We start from the raw sequence: 25,674 nt of genomic DNA, 5'->3' as shown, positions 1-25,674 counted from the left end.
CTCTTTGGGGTAGTAAAGGTTAATTCCGTCAGCTTAGCAGAAGTAGTGAACAATGTTTAACCCTTTCCACTGTTAGCCTTTACAGTTTTTAGTTTTTTTGGAGAGAGAGAGGGGAGACCATAACAGTCACTTATGTCATGGGTCAGGCTTAACATAAAACAGGAGGTTGAGGTAGCCTCAAAACAGATGTAACAAGTTCTCACAGTTTTACTTGGAATAGATAGTCCCCAAAAAAGAAAAAAGTCTAATGGAAAATATGTCTCTTGAAGAAATAAAAAAAAAAAAAAAAAAAAAATAGAACATGAATGTAGATTATTCTAACTACTAGCGGAATTTGGAATAAATTTGTATTTTGTTCTTTGCTCGTTAATCTCTTCTTTGGTTTTCTTTATGCAGCTAAATATTTCCTGAAAGAGAAGCTTGTATTCTGGCTGTGTCCCAGGGGATTTGCCGGCTTGAGGGGAATGAGACAGAGGGCTCTCTTCTTGAGAATTGGACATGTTTTCAGGTGTCTTCGTCGTTTGTATAGCCTTCTGCGTCAGGTCGTTGTCATCCAACTGGCACCTCTGAAGGAGTTCCTCGTATTTAACTTTTAGAGCACTGTATTGGGAGTCCACTTCATTAAGCAAAGAAATACCTCTCTGTTTCACAGCTTCGGTCCGTCTAATACACGTCTCTTCGTGGCCATTTAAGATGGGGTCAGCCGTAACGCTGGGTAGAACCATCTCACTGCTACTTCTTCGGAGAGGCTTCTTTTCCACTTCTAAGAGCTTTACAGCCATCTCCTGATCAGAGTCTTTGTCACTAGTGTCTTTGAAAGAGATGTAGATGGACTCTGGTATTAACTTTTCAACGTTATTTGCGAATATACGGTCTGTCCGACAAATCTGACGCATTTCCGCCACCTCAGCCTCGAGTTCTATGGCCCGCGCTTGGCATGAATCCTGGTCTAGGAGGATCTGCTCAAGTTCAGAATTTTCTTTAATGACTTGTTGGTATTCTGCCTCTAAATCTTCTCTTTTCTTGCGTTCAAGACCAAGCTGGGTTTCCAGCAATGCTAAGGTCTTCTTCAAAGTATTATTTTCCTCTTCAAAGGGGCCAGGCTGGGAATGTAAGGAGGTGATCTTCTCTGCAAAAACATGATCGTAGACAAAATACCTGCAGACAAGTACAAGAAATCCTTAGAACCCCTTGTGCACTATAAGGCATCTTAAGCATTCAGAATAACCTAACACATGAACAAAAGTTACAAGAAAAGTAAAATGAAAAAAAGAGTCACTCATAATGCTAGTGTATATATAGCACACATCGACAGATCTACTCACACCCAATCTCATCAACATCAATTTCCACACACACACACACACACAATTTTTTTTATTATTTTTTAAATATCTATTGCTTTTTTAATCTTTACCTTGTTCTCTAAATATTATATACGCTTCCATTTATTGGGGAATTTTAAATCCCTCTCTTATTCTCTTTTAAAGCATCCCACGTTACATTTACAAGCACTTTAACCATACATTAAATAGGCCCTTTGAAGACTTGCCGTGCATGGAGATGAGGGCACACCTTAGGCTGCTTTTGTTCCAATTTTGCTGCAGCCTTACATTTAAGGCACATCCACAAATTATATGTAATCCAACAGTCTCATTCGCTAAAGTAAGAATTGCCAAGAATTCAAATTGAATTTCAAAATTTAGGCCAAATAAGCCTGTTTTGGCCTTAAATTTGAATTCCCAGCAATTCTCACTTTAGTTAATAACTCTAGCTATACTGCTGTAAAACCAGCCTTTAATTTTGATTCTTGTTAATTTTTGTATCCATTTTAATGAGCAATAGATTAGTGATGATTTAATAAGGCATTTTCATTTTTTTTTTTTTTTTTTAACTCTGTTATTCCTGAACAGAAAACATTTATGATTTATCTGCATGTCAAAATCATTTTATAAAGTTAATAAAATCAGCAACTCCAGACTACGTTAAAGGGTTACTCAAAGCATCATAACCACTACAGTGGTGGTTACGATGCAGTTAGTACTCTGACCCAGTATTGCGATAATGGGGTAAACCGCTTTGCAACTGTTTGCCCTGTTACCTAGGTCTCTGTCTGGTGCCTGGTCCCTTTTAAGGCTGACTGTGTCATGCCCATAGCTTCTGCGAAACTGCAGAGCTAGATGCTGATCCTACCCACCCTCAGCTGACCGCTCTTAGCCAATGAACGAGACTCTGTGAAAAGGAATATTCTACTCTAGCTCTAGGCTGGCTGATGACACCCCAGTGCCACTGCTAGTGGTGGAGTTACACCTCCAGCAGCAGAGGGAATGTACAGCGTTTCACAGCAAAATGCTGCACACACTTACAGGCACCACGACCACTTCAAATCACTGAACTAAATGTTTGTTTTAACACTATATCGTTAGGAATACATGTTTGTGTTCCTGGCACTATAGAATTCCATAAGATAAAAATTTGCAGCTATAACCACATTCCACGTTAATTTTATTAAAAAAAAAAAAAATATATATATATATATATATATATATATATTTAAAAAATATATATATATTAATTTAAACAAAATAAACGCACGATGGAGTAATTTTGTGTTGTATTTGAAAGTTGTTTTGATACAAAAACTAATAGTTACTAGAACACTTTAGTAAGTGGACAGAGGCTATTATATTTAGTATTTCTTAGGTTTTTTTCTGGCAAATAATAATTTTTATTTTGTTTTTCTCTTTTCTCCTACAGTGCTCACTCATACAAGGAAACATTAAGCCACAGATAAGAATTAGAATGGTCTACCATAACTCCATTGGTAACCAGTTTAGCAGTGGGCTTACTTGCGCAAGTCGTACAGTTCTTTCAGACAGGAAACACTCTGTGTTGATCTTGATTGGTCAAATTTATCACGACTACGACACACATATCCTGGTTTCTTTAGCTCCTCTACTTGCTTCTGGAGGTCATCGATGTTACTTTGAAGATTTTCAATAGTCTCTGTCAAGCTGAACAGGGAAAGAGCAGAGATTACTTCCTTTTCTGAAACCATACAACATATTAGATACAAGTCCTTACTCACAGGTTACAGACATAAACATTATCCCTCTAGTTGTCATTGGGTCTGTCTGAAGGCAGATTAAGTTGTCTTACAAAAAATATTCCAAATCTGTGTGTTCTGTAGTGAACACACTGCAGGATTTACTAGGATAACTACACCATAGAAACTTGCCATTGGCTACAAAGATAGTCAGGGAAGAGTCATTGCATCGAATTGTCAAGAGGTTCCAGCAGAATGTACTGCTTGTACACCCCTACATGAACTCGTCATTATATGCTTTACTAAGACCCAGTAAATTGACCATCTAGAGTAAGATAGTCCAGAGTCAACATTATTGAATATCCTGCATAATAATTCAAGAGCTGATGGCGAAGTTCACATTCACGTGATTCAATATGCATTCTACAACCTGTAGAAATTTGCAGGACAGAACACAGGCAGCATGTGGAAAAAAAAACAAAACAAGTAAACCTTTGGATATTTTACCTAGATATTTTTTGCTGGGATGTTCTGCTTTCTAGAACCAGCTTCTGGTTGGCTTCTTCCATTTCTTTGGCAGTGACATCAAGTTGCTCGTACACCTTCGCATGCTGCTCATTCATCCGTCGCAAGAGGTCCACTTGCTTCGTAAGGTACTAAGTAAATAAATAAATCATTGTACTATAAACAACTTGAAAATATGCCCCAACAACGACAATGCCTGCATACAGATGCCACCATTGGGTAATGTAGGAGTCATCCGGAGGAAATGGAATAATTAAGAGTCATTCAAGTGGTGCAGTCAGCAGGTATACATTGGTTTCAATGGTCAATACTTGTCTTCTAGATTCTCATCCCAAATTTGCTCATTATACTTAACTCTCATTGTCATGTGAAAGCACTGTAAGTGTCAACTGCTACCTCAGCTAACCCCAGATGTAACCCACTGTTTAGAATCATTGGAATGCATGCAAATACCAAACAATATTTTGGAAGGATAAGGAGAGAACTGCTCAATTATAACTAACGGACACAAAGAGTGTGACACGGGAGCCAGGAAGATCTAAGCGTTTTGTACAACCAATAAAAACAATTTGTCATTCGCTCTTCCACTTTCCAGATCTTTGTAAAACAAAATGACTATTGGAAAAAAACATTGTTCCTGGCCTGTAACGTTTACATCAAATAAAATTCTATATAGAGTAGATGCGACATTCCGGTTAAAGTTTAGTGCCCCTTTAAACTTTCATCCAGACTGAATAGTGACATTTAAATCTCAGTTGGTACACTCCCTTATGGAATCATGGAAAACCTTACGGCTGTTTATAAAGAGGTACGCAGTGTTCTCCTGGCACCAATAACAGTGCATTTAGGATACAAGTCAGGCCCAATATGTTCCAACCTTTAGAGAGCTGTGATGGTTAATAAAGGTTTTTGGCTCTGCAGTTATAAATACTAAAATGGTTACGAGTGACGTTATGTAATGTATGTCAAGGATTCAATGTTACTATTTGTGAGATGTGAAAAATAAAATACAAGGTGGAAATTCACAGATCTTATATATATATATATGTTTTCAGAAATCTCAATATTGTATTCAACTGTGTAAATTCCAGAGAGTTGACTGTTCCCTTTAAAAAAATCATTTTGTTAGGGCAACCATCAACAGAAAAATGTCTGTGCTTAACCTTTCTGGAGTTCAAGAGATCCAATTCATTCACAAGAAGATGTTTCACCCCAATGTTAATCAAAACAAACTGGATTGTAATCAGGGCCGGACTGGCCCACCGGGATACCGGGAAATTTCCCGGTGGGCCGCGGCATCTGGGGGCTGTGCAGGTATGTGCCACCGGGTGGCCGGTCCGGTGGCACACTTAGAGGGGGCCGCTGGAGCAGACGGGCTGCAGCCTCGCCAGCACTCTTAATGCCGAGGACTGAAGGAGGAGGGAGCATGTCTCTCTACCATGCTCCCTCGCGGTTCCCACAATTCACAGCAGCAGCTGCTGTGAATTGTGGGAACCGCGAGGGAGCATGGTAGAGAGACATGCTCCCTCCTCCTTCAGTCCTCAGCATTAAGAGTGCCGCCGGACCGGCGAGGCTGCAGCCCGGCAGCTCCAGCGTGGAACACAGCCGGCCCCCCTGACTCCTCTCGGGTAAATGGGGGGGGGGGGGTGGGGGTGGCGGAGGTAGGAGAAAGGGCAGAAAGAGAGAAAGAAAGAGACACAGAAAGGTGAGTAAGAGACACAGAAAGGTGAGTAAGAGACACAGAAAGGTGAGTAAGAGACACAGAAAGGTGAGAAAGAGACACAGAAAGAGAAAGAGACACAGAGAGAGAGAGAGACACAGAGAGAGAGAGACACAGAGAGAGAGACAGAGAGAGAGAGAGAGAGAGACAGAGAGAGAGAGAGAGAGAGACAGAGAGACACACAGAGAGAGAGAGAGAGAGAGACACACAGAGAGAGAGAGAGAGAAAGACACAGAGAGAGAGAAAGACACAGAGAGAGAGAAAGACACAGAGAGAGAGAAAGACACAGAGAGAGAGAAAGACACAGAGAGAGAGAGAAAGACACAGAGAGAGAGAAAGACACAGAGAGAGAGAAAGACACAGAGAGAGAGAAAGACACAGAGAGAGAGAAAGACACAGAGAGAGAGAAAGACACAGAGAGAGAGAAAGACACAGAGAGAGAAAGACACAGAGAGAGAAAGACACAGAGAGAGAAAGACACAGAGAGAGAAAGACACAGAGAGAGAAAGACACAGAGAGAGAAAGACACAGAGAGAGAAAGACACAGAGAGAGAAAGACACAGAGAGAGAAAGAGACACAGAGAGAGAAAGAGACACAAGAGAGAGAGAGAAAGAAAGAGAGAGACACGAGAGAGAGAGAAAGAGACACAAGAGAGAGAGAGAGAGAAAGAGATATATATATATATATATATATATATATAAATATGCCTTTAATATTTACACATATTAATGTACATTTATATATGCATAATACACAGAGAAATGTCATTAATATGTACCATATGTAATGAGCAGATATTGGCCCAGTCTTGTTGCTAGGTGCATACTCCAGCAAAATAACATATTGAAAGTGAAGAGTGCACCCACATGACTTCAAAATAAACAAGAGAACGTCAGTTTTTCACAGTTGTGCCCTACATACAGTCACCATTTCAGTCCCATTACCAAGCTTCCCTTAATATGTCATGGTAGTTGGACTGAAACATGGATTACATGCAAAGGCACGTCTGCTTAGAATAAATCTGCACTCTTGTTTTTTTTAAGCTTATATGTGCTTTTTTTCCACATGGAGTAATACTTTTTAATTTTAAGTTATCTTTTCTAACTCTGTATCTGCACACTGTGCTGGCGCAACGCATTATGGGGCTGGTAAATATTTTTTTTCCAGGGCTGCTTTTAATTCCCAGTCCGGCCCTGGTTGTAATCTCCATCTGCCACTTTGGTTGACATAGCACCTCAGTTTTGTGTAACCATGGCACTGTATACTTATGAACTAATTCGCAATAAACTCAGAAAGTTTAAAAGCTCCCTGAGCATCATGGGAAATGTAGCAACACATGTTTTGCAGATGCAGCAATTTCAGATGTGAGTATCTATATATTTTTTTTTCTATTAGTTGATTTGCGTACATATTTGAAATACTTGCATGTTAATAATATGGGAAGCTACTTTAATGCATTATTTCCATTTTTTTTTTTCTCTCTCCCTCTTTCCTTCACGTGATAATTGGTTCCATTTCAAATATATGCAGTGTTCATTTGCTTAACGTACAAATACAGGCTAGAATTTCACATAAAGAACTTAATATATATAAATGGGGTCAATTACAGCCAGTAATTTCCCCATAAAATTAAATTGGGGGAAACATTACTATGATTAGTGTGCAAATCCCAAATGGCTATTCAGAAATGAGAAGCAGGTAAAAAAACAAAACCCACAAATAAATAGGGATAAAGTTACCAAAAACTAAATACAGATGATTGAACAAAGTCCTAGTTACACACACAAAACGTGCTCCTTACAGTCTGATATTATCAGATTCAGGTAACAGGTGTGAAAGGCTTCACCCATAAACTCCTGCCTAGTTAAATGCATAATAAAATATCTTAATCAAATGACTTAGCAAAATGACTAAAGTCTCAGAGCGGCTTTTATTAAAACTTGTCAAATTGCTACATTCATATTTTTTTCCATGACTGAAGCTATTCCCAGTGCCTCATGCATGTGGACCGGCTAGCTCACAAAAGGATATGAGAAAGACATACACGTTGCTTAAAGGGACACTATAGTCACCAGAACAACTACAGCTTATTGAATTTGTTCTGGTGAGTAGAATCATTACCTTCAGGCTTTTTCCTGTAAACACTGTCTTTTCAGAGAAAATAACTTCACTGGCCACTCCTCAGATGGCTGTTAGAGATCCTTCCTGGGTCATGGCTGCCTAAAATGCATCCAAACATTCAGTGTCTCCACCCTCTGTATGCAGACACTGAACCTTCCTCATAGAGATTCATTGATTCAATTCATCTCTATGAGGAGATGCTGATTGGCCAGGGCTGTGTTTGGATCATGCTGGCTCTGCCCCTGATCTGCCTCTTTGTCAGTCTCAGCCAATCCTATGGAGAAGCACTGTGACTGGATCAGACTACCACTTCTGCTGATGTCAGCAGGCAGGTCAAAGGAAACAGTGACAAAGTAAGCAGCTGCAGACTTGAATACGAGTAAGATTTAGGGAGGCATGAGGGGCCTCCCTATAGGGTCAGGAATACATGTTTGTGTTCCTGACCCTATAGTGTTCATTTAAACAACCAGACCAAGTAATAAGATATAGAAAAGATATACAAACCCAAAACAAAAGAGTAATCGTCCAATCAGAGTGCTCGAACGCTTTTCTAATTGAATTTCCAAGAGTTGACTTCATTAAAAAAATATATATATATTTCTTGGATAAACCCATGAAAGCAGCTAGCTGAAATAAAACCATGCTTTTGGAGAGTACCATTATTCTTCTCAACTGGAAATGTCAGTTTAGCCCAACTGAAATTTGTCCCCAGTAAAAGCTCTTTCGGCAGTGGAGAGGGGTCACCATGAGCACTGACCGGTCTACAGCTACGCCGTCCCATACACAGCAAACATCAATGCACGGTGTGTTCAGAGACCTTGCCATCATGGTAAGCAATTTGAGCTACAGTAGCTCTTCTGTGTGATCGAACCAGACGGGCTAACCTTCGCTCCACATGTGCATCAATGAGCCTTGGACACCCATGACCCTGACACTGGTTGTCCTTCCTTGCACCACCTTTGGTAGGTACTAACCACTGCATACAACCCAGAAGACTTGCTGTTTAGGAAATGCTCTGAACGAATCATCTTGTCATCACATTTGGGACTTGTCAAAGTCACTCAGATCGTTTCACTTACCCATTTTTCCTGCTTCCAACATATGAAATTCAAAAACTGTTCACTTGTTGTCCAATATATCCCACCCCTTGACAGGTGTCATTGTGACAATACAATCATGGTTATTCAATTAATCTATTGGTGGTTTAAATGTTGTGTCTGATTAGTGTACATATGCACACACACACAGCGTTTAGTGACTAGACTGTACCTTTAAGACTCGTATGCTATGCAAGTACTTGTGATATAACACACGCTGAGTGGCTGTATAGCAGCAGCAATATGTGCCTATTTCTTCCACTCTGATGGACAAAATGCATAAGACAGTGGCATCCTTGCCTATGCCACAAGAAGAAGAGGTAGTTATGGTGCTTGAAAATCAGTACAGGAATGTCCTTCCACAGTCTGGAAATTGTTTAACTTAAGAGAACACTATAGGGTCACCCTACCTCCCCTTATGCCTCCCTAAATATAGTAAAACCTTACTTTTATTCAAGTCTGCAGTTGCTGCCTCTGATCTGCCGGACATCATCGGAAGTGATTAGCTGAGACTGACTTGTGCTGGCTCTGTCTATGATCTGCTTTCTTGACAAACACAGCCCTGGCCAATCAGCATCTTCTCAAAGATCTCCATTAAATCAATGCAGTGTGCAGCACTGCCCCAGGAAGCACCTCTAGCAGCCATCTGAGGAGTGGCCAGTGGAAGTATCCCCAGGCTGTAATGTAAACACTGCATTTTCTGTGACAGAATATTTCAGTGTTATTTGAGAATTCAAAGTTATTTTCAAATTTAAGGCAAGAGCAGCTGAAGTAAAGTCACATATGACTTACATAATTCTTGCAATTTGGCTATTCTTTATACCTTCACTTTAAATTCTCACTATGCTTGTTTACAGGTTATTTGCAGGTTATGTACAGCTGATTGGGAATCACAGAAAGGAAGAATACTACAATGCATCTGTTAGGACTGAACCGGACATACCTGTTGTAAAATGTATTTGTAGACTCTCATTGAAAGGATACATGGGAAACAACAGCTATACAGATTAACGTGAACCTTTGAATTAAGGAATTTAAAAATAAAAGGGTATGGTGATTTTTCTTTTGTTAACTAATAAGATTTTAGAGAGTTTAAAAAAAAAATTAAATGAAAATGTCTATTTTATTATCCCAGTTTTTTTTTTTTTATTACATGAAGATCCAATCTGTTTCATGAATAATAGTATATATTTTTTTTGTTTACACATATATTCGTTTAAAGGAGTAGATCATTGCACTGGTTTGTACTCCTGGTTTGTGTGAAACCATTTTCAAGTTGTTTGACAAAAACTGAGAATATTCCAACACCTAAAGCCTGGCTGCCATGCTGCAAGCTCGGATAACGCAAAAAAGTGAGCTTCGACAGAGCTGGGTGCAAGAGTAAGAAAAAGACAAAAAGAACAGTCATAGGGGATAAAATGCAGAGAATGGGTGCGGTCATAGAAGATGATAGGGTGAGGACATAGTGCACACCTTCTTACTTTGGAGGGGAGAAGCAGAATAACTAGTCACGTAACTCCCAGTAAGCCAAGATGGAGGTTTCTGAGCACATGGGATTTACCGTATTTTTTTGTGTATAAGACGACCCCTATTTTTTGAGCCCAAAGTGAATAAATAAGTATTTTAAGCATCAAATAGAACAACTTTGATATTTTAGAGGTGACTTCTGAGGAGAACAACACACTTCTGATTCTCATGCCTCCCCTGTGCTACAGTATTCTGTGAAGTTAATGGCTCTATGCTGGGAGACTACAGCTCCCACAATACAGCAGGCGGTGTGAGTGCATGCTGGGAGACTACAGCTCCCACAATACAGGGCATGCGGGGTCATCACAGTAGTATTCCCTCTGCTCCCTAAACGCTATTCCCTCCCCCATAAATAAATATAAATCAGAAAGCAAGACCTACCGAAAGTGGAGCAAACCTTAATATGGCTGCTCCTTTTATGGTGTGGCATAAGGACCTCTTCCTCCTTGCCACAACATTCAGAAGTGGATCGGCGGGATGGAGGCCAGGTATATGTGTGGGCCATGGCGCACTGAAACACGGCAGATGCCATCTTTTCTAAGGCCCTGCGCACATGTGTTTTTTTAACCCCTGCAGTAACATTACGTGTATAAGATGACCTCTAATTTTAGATAAAAAAAATTAGAAAAAAAAACACATCATATGGAAAAATACGGTAATTTAGCGACGTGTTCTGTTATAAAAGGCGGTGGGGAAAAAGATAGATGAATAAATAAAATGGAAGGAGTTACCAATGCAATGTGTCTGCAGGTTCCATTGGTTTCCGTGGTGACTGTCCTATTTTTAGTACCTTAGATCACTATTTAGAGCAGAACATTTTGATAAATAACCCACAGAAAATGCACCAGTTTGGGAGGGGTGAGGCGCCAAGATGGCAGCTGGAAGAGGGTGGGGTATTTGGAGGACTGGAGGGGATCCAAATGCTGACATATGAAACTTGTCTCTCTCCCCCCCCCCCCCCCCTTAATGCCGCGGCGAGCGAGCTGTAATCTCACTGATCTGCTCCCTCACGTGGCTTGTTGTGATGCCGGGAGCCGAGTAATGACGTCACTCCAGCCCCAGGCTCACTAAACAGTGCGCGAGAGGGAGCTGAGTAGGGAGATGACAGCAGCCACACTGGACCACAGGGAATACCTATCCACTACAGCTCTCCAGAAGTAAGGAGCCTAGGTGGATTTAAAAAAAGTAATTACTTGTGAGTGTGTTTGTGTCTGTATGTCTGTGAGTGTGTGTGTCTGTATGTGTAAGTGTGCATGTCTGTGAGTGTTTTTACTCACCTTTTTTCCCCCACGCCATGCTGATGAAGCTGCGGCGGGCCCCACCTCCATGGCTGAGATTACCAATCTTGACATTCTCAGCCAATCCAATGTTGCCCCATAGGAAAGCATTGGAAGGCTTTTGCACATGCACGGCAAAATGCCACTGCTCCAATTTAACTTCTCATAGAGGTGCATTGAATCAATGCATCTCTGTAGGGAACATTAACGTAGGTGCTGCACACTGTGAAGCACTGACCCATGAAGCACCTAGGAGGTCATCTGAGTGACTGTCGCTAGAGGTGTTACCAGGAAGCAATGTAAACACTGCCTTTTGTCTGAAAAGTCAATGTTTACATTGAAAAGTGTTCAGGGACAGGATATAGACTTCAGAACAACTGCATTAAGCTGTAGTGGTTCTGGGGACTATAGTGTCCCTTTAAGAATTTTATTTTTGGCGTTGATTTCTCTGGCTCCTAACTTTTCTAGCTGGCTCCTAGATTCCAAACAAATTTGTCAAGCTCTGGTCTATGGAATTCATCTATACCTACCTGAATGTTCACGCTAATATACAGCCAAATTCTGCTTTGCCTTTAAATAACAAATCTTATATGCCAGAACTAGGCACGGCCTCTGTGTTACAGGAAACAGAATAACCTAAATGAGATTACGTCATATTAATGGCCCCGCCAGGCAGCCTCCAGTAAACAGCCTTATTAAAGGATTCCTGCAGCATTGCTTTACTAAAATCAATGAATACGACAGCTGCTTTATCACTTCATAGAATGATATATGTCCCTGGCTTTGTACAAGGAGATAGATTTGTTCTAAAGTATGGATTAACCTGGAGGAGTTTAATATGACCTGGTTCAGATTAAAGTCTTTTAATGGGCCAGAGAAATCCAGGAAGCCCTATTTATAGAAGACTCCCTGATGGGCACAGTTGACACATTTCCGATCTAATAAGGAGCACACTGCAATGCTTTTATCTGGGGTTATAATGCAGACATGTGCCGGCTATTCATATCACTTTAATATTCATAAGTGTGCACCGGTGGCTTGTATCACCGTAGAAATCACCGGACCAGATTACCCAAGTAACAGAATGTAAAGAGTGTGTTAACATACCCATAGAAATACACTTACTTTTAATACAATCGTGAAATTAACAGAACTGCAGTAAAATACTAAAGGTGTTATTTACAAAAGGTGAGAATTCTAAGTGAATTACAAATTTAAGGCCAGTAGAGCTGTACTGAAAGCATAGCTGACATTGTTCCAGTTCACATATTGGGATTTGAAACATGCCTTTTAGTTTTGATCTCTAATCTATTCATATTCATTAAATTGTTCCAAAAATGATCTAAAAAGAGTCAGTTTTTCTTGGCCTAAATGCTGCTATTTGGGGTAAAAAGTAAATAAAAAAAATGTTTTAACCAAATTTAGAGTGCTAAAAAAAGTGAAACAGAACACTTCTGTTTCACATTACAGCTTTTGAGGCACTGACAAAACGCACACGTTCAGAAATGACAGGGCACAAAAGAGGCAACAAATGAACCAAGTCTGTCTGGTATACAGGAAAGTAACTATATTTAGTAATAACACCTTGCTGACTGAGATTACAGTCTGAATAAGTGGATAATAGTCCACCTAATATCAGTGCAACAGTAAAGCAATGTTACCGCCATAATCATTCTCTAACAAGATATTAAAGAGCAAAGTACAGCCTATACAATGATAACATTACTCAACTATAACAAGTTGGAATAACCCCTAAAGAGGTGAAAGTTTATGAATCTATCTCTATTCCTTTAGTGCCCGGTATATCTAAACATCCCCCTGTCAGTAAGAATACTTATGATTATCAATTGGTAATATTTTGTAGAATGATCTGGATAAGAGCACTATATAAGAACTGTTAAATAGACACATGTCAGATAATCCCCCCCTATAACCTGATCTCAAGGTATCTACAGCTAATGGGGAGTCTTGGGGCATTTAAGCTTACCATCTACTACAAGTTCCTGCTTGTACTATCGCCTCTGATTTGTGACCTGGAACTGACAGTGCTAATCAATATTACTTATATATTGGTATACGGTTGACAACAACCTGCATTGTCAAAGTACTTGCTTGCGATTTGTATCACAGTCTAAAAGTCTATTGTGTCAACTGTGCCCATGTCTGACACACATGACACGTGTTTTTGTTGTCAAGCTCTTCGGCATACATGTTACTTAAACATACCAGCCAATTTTCTAAGATCTGTGATTAGGAGAGGGAGGGGGTCCACATGCCCATGTCACAAAATAAGTGTTGCTGGCATTTTCCCCGCATGTAAAAGGGAAGTAATTAAGTAATAATTAAGGTTTTTCCAAGTAACATAAAATGTATCCTGATTCCCCATGTAATTGTGCAGAGAGGTTCCCTGCCCTTGTCTCCCATCACCCAGTTATAAAAGGCAGAGATTTGCAAGACTTGCTGCGGCTATAAGCACGTCCCTTTAATTCCATTCATCAGAGGAGACTGATTAACATAACCCACAATCTTCTGCTGTGCAGGATAAGGTCAGACTCTTTAGACCAGAATGAGAGGCTCTCGATTAGAGTAGCCTCTCTCTGGACTGGGCAGAGGCCCACACTGCTCCAGAACGTTAAAATAAAAAAATTAAAAAAGTCATTTCCATCCTGGAGTGGACCATTATACATATGTGTACATGTGCTTGGTCAATATATTGAGGGATTTACTGCTTACAGATTACTGACAAGAAATATCAATGACAGGAAATATATCTTTCTAAGGCTTTCAAGACCATCCTGGTTTAGGCATCTTATTACCTTAATAAATGGCATTCATTTTATCAACCTCAGGAGGACAAAAGGCTAAGCTGACCGGACAAAGTCTTCAGCATATTACCTAAAGATACAGCAGAATCTAAACTTTGAATTTAAAAAATTAAAAATAAATGTCCTACTTGTCCCATCTTAAAAGGAAATTATAGTGCCAGGAAAACAAACTTGTTTTCTGGCACTATAGCTTCCCCCTTTGTCAAGACCCACCCCTGTGGTGAAGAAGGGGTTAATAACTCCTTCTGTCACTTACCTGGGTCCAGTGCCGATGTCCCTCGGCGCTGGCTCAGCTCCGCCCACGCTCCTCCCCCACAGACTTCCGTTGGCGGGAAGGCCTAATGCGCATGCACAGCAATGGCTGTGCTCACATTAGAATTTTCCCACAGGAAAGTGACGCTGGAAGTCCTCATGCAAAAGTCACCTTCAAGCCCAGAAGTCCCTCTAGTGGCTTTCTGGTAGACAGCCACTAGAGGAGGAGTCAACCCAAGAAGGTAATTATTGCCGTTTATAAAAACTGCAATAATTACAACTCTAGGGTTAAGGGTGATGGGAGTTTGCCCCCAGACCACTTCAATGAGCTAAAGTGGACTGGGTGCCTTCAGTGTCACAAATGTGTATTCCTGACCCTCTAGTGTTAAAACCACCACCAGCCTGCGCGCCTCTGCTAAATATAGTAAAATCTTATTTGTATTCAACTCTGCCCCTCATCTGCCTGCTTGGCTGACATCATCAAAAGTGATTCTGTGAGCCAATCACAATGCTTTCCCATAGAATTGGCAGAGACTGTCAAGGAGGCAGATTAGGGGCAGAGCCAGCACAAGTCAAACCCAGTCCTGGCCAATCAGCATCTTCTCATAGAGATCCATTGAATCAGCGTATTTCTATGAGGAATGTTCAGTGTCAACATGTAGAGGGCGGAGACACTGAATGGCAGTGCTGCACTGTGCAGCACTTCCCCAGCAAGCATCTCCAGTAGTTATCTGAGGAGTGACCAGTGAAGTTATCACTAGGCTGTAATGTAAACATTGCATTTTCTCTGAAAACAGTGTTTACTGCAAAAAGAAATAAAAAATTGAAGGGAATGATTCTACTCACCAGAATAAATACAATTAGCTGTAGTTGTTCTGGTGACTATAGTGTAAGTACATTTATGATCAAATATTTCCATGTCACAGTACTGGTGCTTGTTTAAAGAGGCCGGGTCAACTCTAGAAATGTCTACATTTGCTGCATTGAATCCCCAGTGACATACTTCGATCTCCTGGATCTGTTCTTGGTTCGTGCAGTACATCTGCTGCAGAGACTCCTCCAGTTCTGTGTTGCGATCCAGAAGCGTCTTCCCCAACTCAGCTGCCAGCTGCAGATCTAGATAATAAATAAATAAAAATAAAATCAGATAAAAGCAACATGCAGGCAAGGGACCTGATTAAACAGGTGATTAAAATTAAAGCAGCTGTTCTACAACTATAATTCCTGCATTGTACAGCGCTACGGAATTTGCAGGCGCTATACAAATAATAAAATAATAATTATAATTAACAGGGACACATTGTACCATAACCACTAAAATGAGCTGTAGTGGTTTTGTTGACAAGAGAGTCTGAGAATGCCAAAATCATATATTTGGGGTCAAACAATCTGATAAAGAAAAGAAACCCTCCCCCCACTGTTTGTTTTTTTTTTTTTTTAAAAATGTTTACATCAAATCAGGGCCTTATATTGGACCATGGACACTTAAATAACTAATCAGCGCTGTACTCTTCCTCATGTGCGAAAGTACAACGCTAATATCTATGAAGGATCCTGCAAGACCCTCCATAGAAAGTCTTTTCACCCCCAGCAGTCACTAGTATCAGCTGAGGGCTTGACAGTATTAGCTCAGCCTTTTGTCAGGCTTTATCAAGAGTCATCTCATCTTTGTCATATCCTTTAACTGGGTTGGAATTTCAGTGAAATTTCAACATAGTCTTCTAACTTTATCAAATATTCATGTTTTTTTCGGGAGATAGGGGATTTCGGGTAGGTGACAAAGTCTTTTTAATACAATCTCATTGTATTTACGAATATACATTTTTACCATACTGCTCCCCACCAGCAAAATAACCTACACACAGCACGCAATCAATACTAGGATTGTTTGCACTGAAAAAGCAAAAAATTTAAATAATTATCTGCCAAGTATATTTAAAGCCTCAATCTGACCAATCCGTATGAATGCTACAGTGTGTTCTGCACTTATTTTGTCATCTAACCAAGTAACCCAAAATAAGGTCTGAATTCTTGTACAAAGGTGTGTACAGATGTGTGGCTTGGGAGTATAACACAAAAACCCCTGCTTCTGACATAGGGTAAAAAACCCTGATCTTTTTATGGCCCAGAATTGGGTGTATGACTTTACATTGCCCAATAAAAATAAATAAAAATCATTATTTAGTAGATTTACTCCCAACAAAAATATGCATGCATTTAATTGTGCATTTTCCTTCTCTTAATTTTTTTTATTGGGGGTATACCTAAAAACCACTTGCAAAAACTGCAGATCTACTGTCCAAAGCAGGTATAGGCAACCTTCGGCACTCAAGATGTTTTGGACTACACCTCCCATGATGCTTTGCCAGCATTTTGGGTGTAAGAGCATTATGGGGGATGTAGTGAACAACATCTGGAGTGCCGAAGGTTTCCTATTCCTGGTCTAAAGTAAAGAGCCATCTAGTTCGAACCCCGCCCGGGCTTTCTGTGGCTGTCCAATCATAGACTTCCCAATGCAGCTCAAGGTAAAGTCTTTGCAAAGCAGGTGCTCTGAGCAATTGCTGCTTCTTTAGTTTTGCTCCACTGAGATAACCAAACCAGGAAGTTACAGGAACAGCTCGATTTAACAGCCAGAGGGTGTAACCAGGTAATTTATAAAAGTGCGATTTCTATTGAAATATGCACTTTGTAAAATGCTAAAGTTATTTAGGTGTTTGGAGTGTTCCTTTAAAACGTTGTTATGATTTGATTGCTTAAAATTATAAGCCATTTGTGCATGTCCCAATATAAAAATAAGTTACAGGTGAAATGTACATTTGAATTTGATCAAATATCTAATGCAATTAGGAAAGGATCTAATGGAGTTTAACTTAATTTCCATGGTTCCTGGCTTGTACATGTATACGATAGTCAGAAAGATGCCTGTACTGGGTAGCATGATCTTTGAAAACGCAAGGCTTGGGGCATTTGATGTAATTTGTTTTGTGCCAAGTGCACCCAGCAATTGGTGAATTAGCAAAAAGAGAAAAAAAAAAACAACAAACTATTAAAACGGTCACAAACTGATGAAAGGTCTGTCTAAATTCCAGTGTTACTTACAGTGGATGTAAATATGAACCAGTCTTATAAGTTTAGAGACAGCTTTGCTCATAGAATAAGAGAGAAGGAAAAAATAAATTAAAAAAAAAAACAAAAAAAAAAACACTATTAAATATGTATTTTTATCTCAAAGAAGCAACCTGACTAATCTCAAGTTTCGACCAAACAGCAGTTTCGTGTACACAAGCACTGATTATATCAGTTCAAAAATCAAATTACAGCAAACTTATTCCACCAATCACAGAGCCCAGAACCTGCCTAAACAACATTTCTCAAGCCAATCCCTAAGTGAACAACACACACACATATGTGGGCAGGAAAGGGTTGTTTTGATGTTCAGACCACAACTCCCAACACACTCAGCCAGGAAGTGTGTTTCAAGTTATTAAAAATGCAGTTGAAACTTACAATAATATGCAAGTAAAAAATGTGTACAATGTAAGGAACAAAGGCAGAACGGCGCTCATCTCCAAGCAGTTTGTTCACAAAATGGCTAACTGGAAACAAAGTCAGCATTGAACACACAATTTTATAACCCTGCCATTTGGACCTTCATTTTAAGTATTTTCTCTTTACCATTTCGGAGTCAGACGGACAGTTTTTACCTGTATATATCGTCATCGGTGATAGAACGACTGCATGGCTTTACAGCAAAGATAAATGGTTCCGATTTTGCATTGGACAATATCATTTAAATAATTGATAAACCATAAAAGGGAAAGGGGGCAAGGGGGTACAATTAACAGGGGTATTCACTAAAGTGAGAACTCAAAGTAAATTATAAATTGAAGGGCAGAATAGATTAAATAAAAAATAAAATATAATTCAGCTGTTTCCCGATTGCCAACTTCGATCTTATACTTGAAATTCTATTTAATGCTCAATTAAGTGAGTAACCCGGTAGAAGTAAATTACGGTATTTCAAAAATAACCTGTCTGTGACCTTATGTTTCAGCTTTACCCTCAGCTGAAACAGGCGTCATCTCACTTGAAATCAAACACCAGTTGCATGTACAGTAGCATTGGTTAGATCAGTTCAAAACACAGAGGATTGTGCACGGTTTGAATTCCACCAGTCAGAGAGCCCGGAACCTGCAATATTAAGCAGAAAGGGAGTGTACTCATAGGTCACACAACACTCCACAGTCTGCGCTTTACTGAGAAACGCATAGGGGCTTATTTACTAAACACCGAACTGTAACACATTGAAAACTGAATTACAAAATCCCCCAAGACAAAGCATGAAAATGCTAGTCAACATATTGACATTCTGTTTTCCAATTTACTATAGTTTGGTGTTTAATAAGCCGCATGAAGGTATGGCGCAGAGAAGGGATGTTTTCCTGTATTAAACCTCGCAGCAATATTAGCCAGAGGCAAGAGTCTCAAGTCACTTTGAAACCAAAAACAGGCTGGGATAATTCCAAACTGGGTTATTCACTAAACTATGAAAGTTGGCGAAATATCGGATTGGCAAAACTGAGGTAAAAATAGCTAATCTGGAAAAATTCTCCAACTAAGCGACAGTCACAGTTTGGCCATTTTGGCATGAGTTTAGTATAGTGAATAATCCTGTGGGTGCCATTTACTAAAGAGACAATTTAATTCCACAATTTAGGCCCATATAGCCAAATTTAGAAAGAAAAAAAAAATCTCCAAATCAATTGTGTTTTCAGCATGGCTATTTTGGATTTAACCCCTTAAGGACACATGACATGTGTGACATGTCATGATTCCCTTTTATTCCAGAAGTTTGGTCCTTAAGGGGTTAAAGGACCACTCTAGTGCCAGGAAACCATACTCGTTTTCCTGGCACTAGAGTGCCCTGAGGGTGTCCCCACCCTCAGGGTCCCCCTCCCGCCCGGCTCTGGAAAGGGGAAAAGGGGTAAAACGTACCTTTTTCCAGCGCTGGGCGGGGAGCTCTCCTCCTCCTCTCTGCCTCCGTTCCGCCCCGTCGGCTGAATGCGCACCAGCAGCAAGAGCTGTGCGCGCATTCAGCCGGTCGCATAGGAAAGCATTTACAATGCTTTCCTATGGACGCTTGCGTGCTCTCACTGTGATTTTCACAGTACGAATCACACAAGCGCCTCTAGCGGCTGTCAGTGAGACAGCCACTAGAGGATTAGGGGGAAGGCTTAACCAATTGATAAACATAGCAGTTTCTCTGAAACTGCTATGTTTATAAAAAAAATGGGTTAACCCTAGCTGGACCTGGCACCCAGACCACTTCATTAAGCTGAAGTGGTCTGGGTGCCTAGAGTGGTCCTTTAAATTTGAATTCCTGGAAATTCTGACTGGGTTTCTTTTTCAAACTGGATAATTCCTTCAGGAATTAACACTGCATGGGAATTATTATTTAAAACTGGATTAACCCCGCCAGTGCTGGGAGGAGTGAGGTTTTACATTTGGTACAAGGCGTTACTTAGAATTCTGACGGTAGGTGGAATGTGCCGGGTAATAAAGAGATGATGTAGGCAGAAGATGAAAGCTGTATGAAAGGAGTGGTCAGACAAGTCTGCGTATACAAAGCCAATAAATGTCATTTAAATGTAAAGACATGTTTAATTGTCATATATATAAGAAAAATGGTCAGCCTTACTCAATGATTTATTTCCAGATCCGGTAACACCTACTACAGGCATTTATGTATTAACTGTTGGAATGCAATTTCACACATCAAACTACCTTTACTGTAGACATAAGATTGATATTATGGTTCACTAAAGTGGAAAATGTCAGGACATCACCTGGGGATGTTTTTTTTTTTTTTTTTTAATTTTTGGCCAAAAAACACAAGATGGAAACAAAAACAGACACAGGGCATTTGTTCATGCTATTATGCTCCATAGTTTCTAAGTCGCTGTTGATAATTCACCATTTAGTGAATAACCCCCTTTCTCCAATTATAGGAAGCAGTGTGATAATGTCCTTGAGGATACCAGGACAGTCTTAGCATGGCATTAGAGGACACTGTACCTTACAGTCTCAAACAGGTGCTTGGTTTAAGTATAAGCTTAAACTGATCTTTTTTTCCTGTTAAAAGAGGGGTTAAACAATTCCCAAATATTTTTTAAGAATTTAAATTTAAGGGCGGGGGGGGGGGATGCCCTTTAGGGTGCAAGGATTAGGCCATAGGTTTTTTGCTTGCAATGATTTATACTACTGTAAAATAATTCACAGTATTTTCATGCCTTTTTTTGCACATTCTGCTGACAATGCGTGACTAAAAATAAACACACACTTGCCATATTCTGCAGACTGCATGCGTAGTGACCTAAAATGTTTTAAAGGGTCTTCAGAAAAATGTAGTATACATTCCAAACGGATCGCTCATTCCAGCACTATTACTACGCTTTCCTCAGGGAAGTGAGAACTAAAGAAATCTCAATGACTAAATATCTGTTACCAGAACAGCTGCCTGGATAGGACATAGAGAGACCATTCAAAGACAGGCAACAATGGAAAAAAAGGACATCTTACAACAAAAAGGAAGAAGGGCTGGGGGATGGAGGGATTACATTCACATTATTATATCCCTGCGAGTGCACTGTACAGGATAGATAAGACAGAGGGACAATTCTGGGAACAGTGTATGCAAACTGTCACAGAGATGCTTGAAGATATGAAAGAGGAAGGGTACCTTGTGAATTTGGGACTGTGTAACCTCAGACAAAAGACAAAGCAAACTGTAAATTTACAATTTCTAAATAGTCACCCCCTCAATTTTTCATCAAACACATGTTGTTTAGGCACTGCCTGGTATTTTATGCAAATAATGTTTTGGGCTCCCATACATGCAAAAAATGCATGTACAAGTGTATTAATGGATTGGTGAATACTAGACAACAATGACGCAGATACGTTCTCAGGTGCCACACAATTTGCAGTAATCAGTATGAAAGTATGACAGAGAGATAGAGAGACAGACATTAATGTTACCGCCAAGGTGACCATTACAGAACGACTAGAGATCTCAAGCTCAAAGAATTAAACCACAAAGTAAAATTTCCTTTTCGTCCTGTAATTATGGCTCGCAGAAGCCACATGCTACGCCCGATGAGCAAGAGCCAAACGCTCCATGTACGCCATTTTACACGCATGGGTGGTCGTGGCCTAGTACTTGGCCAACTGTAAGCTCATTTGGGCAGAGTCAACTTCACCTACTGTTCTAGTATGTCATACACGTGCTGTCAGAATCTAATGTTTGTCTTGTTTGCCTATTGTACGGCGCTGCATAATATGCTGGTGCTATATAAATAATTGTAAATGTATGAGGCTCATCTTCTACTGCATTCACCAGGGCATAGACATGGAAAACAACAGAAGGCTAGTATTAATGGCTTAATTAGTTTATTTTGGAAAGATCCTTTAATGATATTAAAGGAACCACCTTCCCCATCTCCAGGTAGAAGTTAGTTCTGAGGTCTCCTACACAGCTTTTATTCCACACTTTCCCATATTATATAGAATCTTTACAATATTCTATATTAGAGAGACAGAGACAGGCCAGTGCAGAGAGTAGCGTAGTTCAAAACACTTATTTATGAATAACTAGACCTTAACCTTCCCAGCTCTTGTTCTTGCCAAGTGAACAGCGTGGAAGCAAGTCCGTTTTAGAGTCCAACATGAGATAGAGCGGACGAAAATGGAAATTGCATAATTTATTCTATCTAGTACAAAGAGCCCTTACTAGATTGCAGGTGCAGATAAAGACACTTAATACCTGGATTCTCTCTATACTCCTGGGTCTGCCAAGTCTGTTCTCACATGGTCAAAGTGTCCTTATTGATTTAATCACAGGAAAGAAAAAGATTAGATTTTTACGTTGAGCGTTTAGAAGTGTATGATCTATTTTATTAACACTTTCTCAGGCAAGTGTGAGATATGCCACCTCGACCTTCTAGACAGGATTAAAGGGACACTCCCTTTAGAGCAGCAGTAGGCCATGGAAGGCTATGAAGAAACTGAATTTCTGGCTGGGTAAAGCCTTAGTTTTTGAATAAATCCATTCCCCCCCCCCCCCCCCCCCCCCCCCTTTCTACTACTTTTAGAGAAATTTGGCCATTCATACTAAGCATGACTTTCTACTTGGTATGCATAGGACATCAAAGACTGAAATTTACTTGTGATGCACAGGAAATTAATTTAAATGAAGAGGTAAAATAAAAAAAAAAACAATATGTTGTTCCAGCTGAACAAAAAGGTATAGATTTTTTAGTTCATGTAAAAAAAAAAAAAAAATCCACAAAAAAATAACCTCTCCCTCCCCCCAAAAATATTAGATTGGAAAATGGTTTAACACTGACTGAACTGTGAGCCAGAGTTTGGGGATTGCAGGCAACATAACCACTTCTAGAAGATATCTAGGAGTGGCCTGACCTACATAAAGGTGCTTTCTTATAGTCACAATATTGCACCTCTTTTAACCCCTTGAGGACCAAACTTCTGGAATAAAAGGGAATCATGACATGTCACACATGTCATGTGACCTTAAGGGGTTAATGTCCCCAGCAAAATAACACCTTTACACGTGTCCTGTTTTGTTTTTCCATTGTAAAGTATTTAGTACATAAACCCCCCCCACCCCCCCACTACATACGGCAGCCCCCTCTCTTCCATTCTACCATACTGTACAGCAACTTGTGTAGGTCATATTGTATGGCTGCATTATATCAGCCAGGGGAGAATGGAGTGATGGAGAGGTCAGAGTACGAGAGCACGTCAAGCATTGAATACAGGCAGCAGTAGCAGTGTATTTGACTTTGCTTTGTATTGTACAGATGTTAATTACTCTAAGTGGGCATAATACCCACATGGAAATATTGTTTCCTGATGGTATGTTAAGAATGCTGAAGAAGTATAATCCCTTTGTTGACATTAAGGCCCTTACAAATTCCCATAAGCAGGGTGCTTTTGTATGTAACAAAAATTCGACATCTCTTCTATGCAATCATTGCACGGTTTGAAATAAGATAAGAAAATAGCATAGTGTCAAAAACATTCTTTTGCCTCAAATTCTCTGTAAAGGGTGAACAAATGAAATATATATATTTTTAATTTTTTAGTTATCCGTGTACAGCAAACCATACATGAAATTGTGGGATTATCCGATGTCTACTATGTGCTAGCTATGCAGTAAATGATTTGAAAAAAAATATTTTGATCCTTTGACTTCAGTCACCAACACCTTATGTCATTCACATATTTTCAATTATTTTTTTTAATTGCATCCCCCGCCCCCATCCCATTTTACATTTGCTGACTTTATTTTGGTATTTTTTTTATTATAATATATATACATAAACACACACACACAGAGTTAAATTAGATAATTTACTTAACATCAAATTATAGGGAATTGAAAATGCCCTACAATTTGATGAATAACCCTTAAAGTTTTACCATTCGTTTACATGCAATTTAAAGAAAGACATGACTGAAAAAGGTGAGCTTACAATCTATAAGATCGTCATTTTTTCCCCTTTGTATATTTACTACTGAATGAGACTTTCTGAGACAATGCAAGACATCTGGAACAGAAGAACTTGCATCAACGCACCACATCCGTTACTGTGAAACGAATGCACAAAGAACTTCAGTCAGGATTGCTTAACAGTTACCGCTGGGTTTGTTTTCTTCTTCAAAGGGAGCTTTGTGTTTAGTATTTCAACGATAGAATAAAAGCAGTTGGTAGCGCGGATTTTAACAAGTAATAGTTCTATAACAGCACAATTTTAAGTAAGTAGTGCTCACAAAAGGTACACTATGGGAGCCTCCCTTCTATGGCTTGTATTTTTTTCTCTCAAGGGCAGCGCAGGATGCATGATGGTAATGGGAGTTGTAAGACAGGTTGATGGTTCATCTGCCCTTAATCCACTGCCATTTAAATAGCACATCAAAGAGCACATTAAGAAGCAAAACTTAAAGAGAACAAAAAAAATAAAGTGATTGACAGATGCAAGAGCTTCTGAAGAAGTCCACATTGTAACCATGACACAAACTGTAAGTGAAATAATTTAATGAGGTGTTTGATATTCCTATAAGAGAAACCCATACATAATATTAAAAGATCCACTGCTGGGCTACTCGATCTGTGCAACCCTGGCTACCAAAAGGGTTAATAAAATCACAAGTGAGCTCAACACAAACTCAGTAGCCTGTTTGTGTGAGAATATGATGAATTCCTGATGTGACAGACAGTAATTCTACTTATCTCAGTAATGGGCTAAAGGCAAGGATTCCATCATAACCTCCTACTCTCTTCAGATTCAAACGGTTTAAAAACAAAATATAAAAAATAGAAATCTTAGGACATGCATGTTTCTCCTACAACTCTTAAGATTCTATGGCCATGTATTGCATTCTAAGAATTGAGAGAATTGTAGGCTATCAACATCTGGGGTAAGAGGGAGAGTCATCCCTGCTTTAGGATGATAGCCATTTAAACAGAGATCATGTATCCACAACATGGGCGCCTACACAGATTTATAATGTAAAGAAAAAACACAACACACACCACTGCCAAGTATAAAAATACTAAAAAATAAAATAATCCAATTAAAAAAAAAAAAAAAAATATATATATATATATATATATATATATATATATATATACACACACACACACATCCTCAAGATCTAGCTTAATCTATTAACACACTAACACACACACACACAAACCCTCTAGTAAAACTAAAAATTATACATTCATTTTAAAAAGTAATAGAATGCCAAATTGCCATCATACTGATTGGCCAAAAATGTAATTTAAATGGTTTAAAGGGATATGACTCATTAAATAGAGTGCCTGTGTTTCCATATCAGGTATCCCAGCCCCAGTTATACAGATTTCAATAACACAGGAGATATATAAATTTTATATCATAATATGGCTGAATGGGCTGGTAATAAAGGGACCCACTCCCATTAGCCCCCCATGTCACAGGGTAATGAAGGAGTATGATGCAGCCCATGTGGACCCTGTCCCTTTAATTGCCCACCTTGCTGCAGGTCCTGGTGGTCGTACCAGGGCTCATCCTCCTTGATGTCGAACTCCTCCACGTTGCTGTCGGTCAGCATGCTGGCAGCCTGGTCCTGCGGTGCGGTCCCCGAGCTTTCCTCAGCCTCCCGTGTGCTGCAGGCGGCGGCTACTCCCGCTGACAGCTCAAGCGGCTCTCTAATCGC

General features: G+C 39.7%; 1 protein-coding gene across 1 annotated transcript; it reads right to left on the bottom strand.

Annotated features, from left to right (window-relative positions):
* Positions 1-279: 279 nt before the first annotated feature.
* On the bottom strand, positions 280-25,674 carry CDR2 (cerebellar degeneration related protein 2). The gene is made up of 5 exons (XM_063428875.1): positions 25,491-25,674; positions 15,395-15,507; positions 3,554-3,702; positions 2,850-3,014; positions 280-1,158 (listed from the first exon to the last, which is right to left on the bottom strand). The coding sequence occupies exons 1-5, from the start codon at positions 25,567-25,569 to the stop codon at positions 318-320; spliced, it is 1,347 nt and encodes a 448-aa protein (XP_063284945.1). The 5' UTR covers positions 25,570-25,674; the 3' UTR covers positions 280-317.

This window comes from Pelobates fuscus, chromosome 8, assembly GCF_036172605.1.
Source record: "Pelobates fuscus isolate aPelFus1 chromosome 8, aPelFus1.pri, whole genome shotgun sequence".
Classification (NCBI taxonomy): domain Eukaryota; kingdom Metazoa; phylum Chordata; class Amphibia; order Anura; family Pelobatidae; genus Pelobates; species Pelobates fuscus.
This window is presented reverse-complemented; position numbering and strand designations above follow the sequence as displayed.

Bases quoted from the DNA above. Each gene is read 5' to 3' on its own strand.
- CDR2 (XM_063428875.1), bottom strand. From the start codon at position 25,569: ATGCTGACCGACAGCAACGTGGAGGAGTTCGACATCAAGGAGGATGAG. The intron at 15,508-25,490 runs GTGGGCAATTAA...TTTATTATCTAG, and splicing joins CCACCAGGACCTGCAGCAAG to ATCTGCAGCTGGCAGCTGAG. The intron at 3,703-15,394 runs GTATGTCACTGG...TTATTTACTTAG, and splicing joins AACAGATCCAGGAGATCGAA to TACCTTACGAAGCAAGTGGA.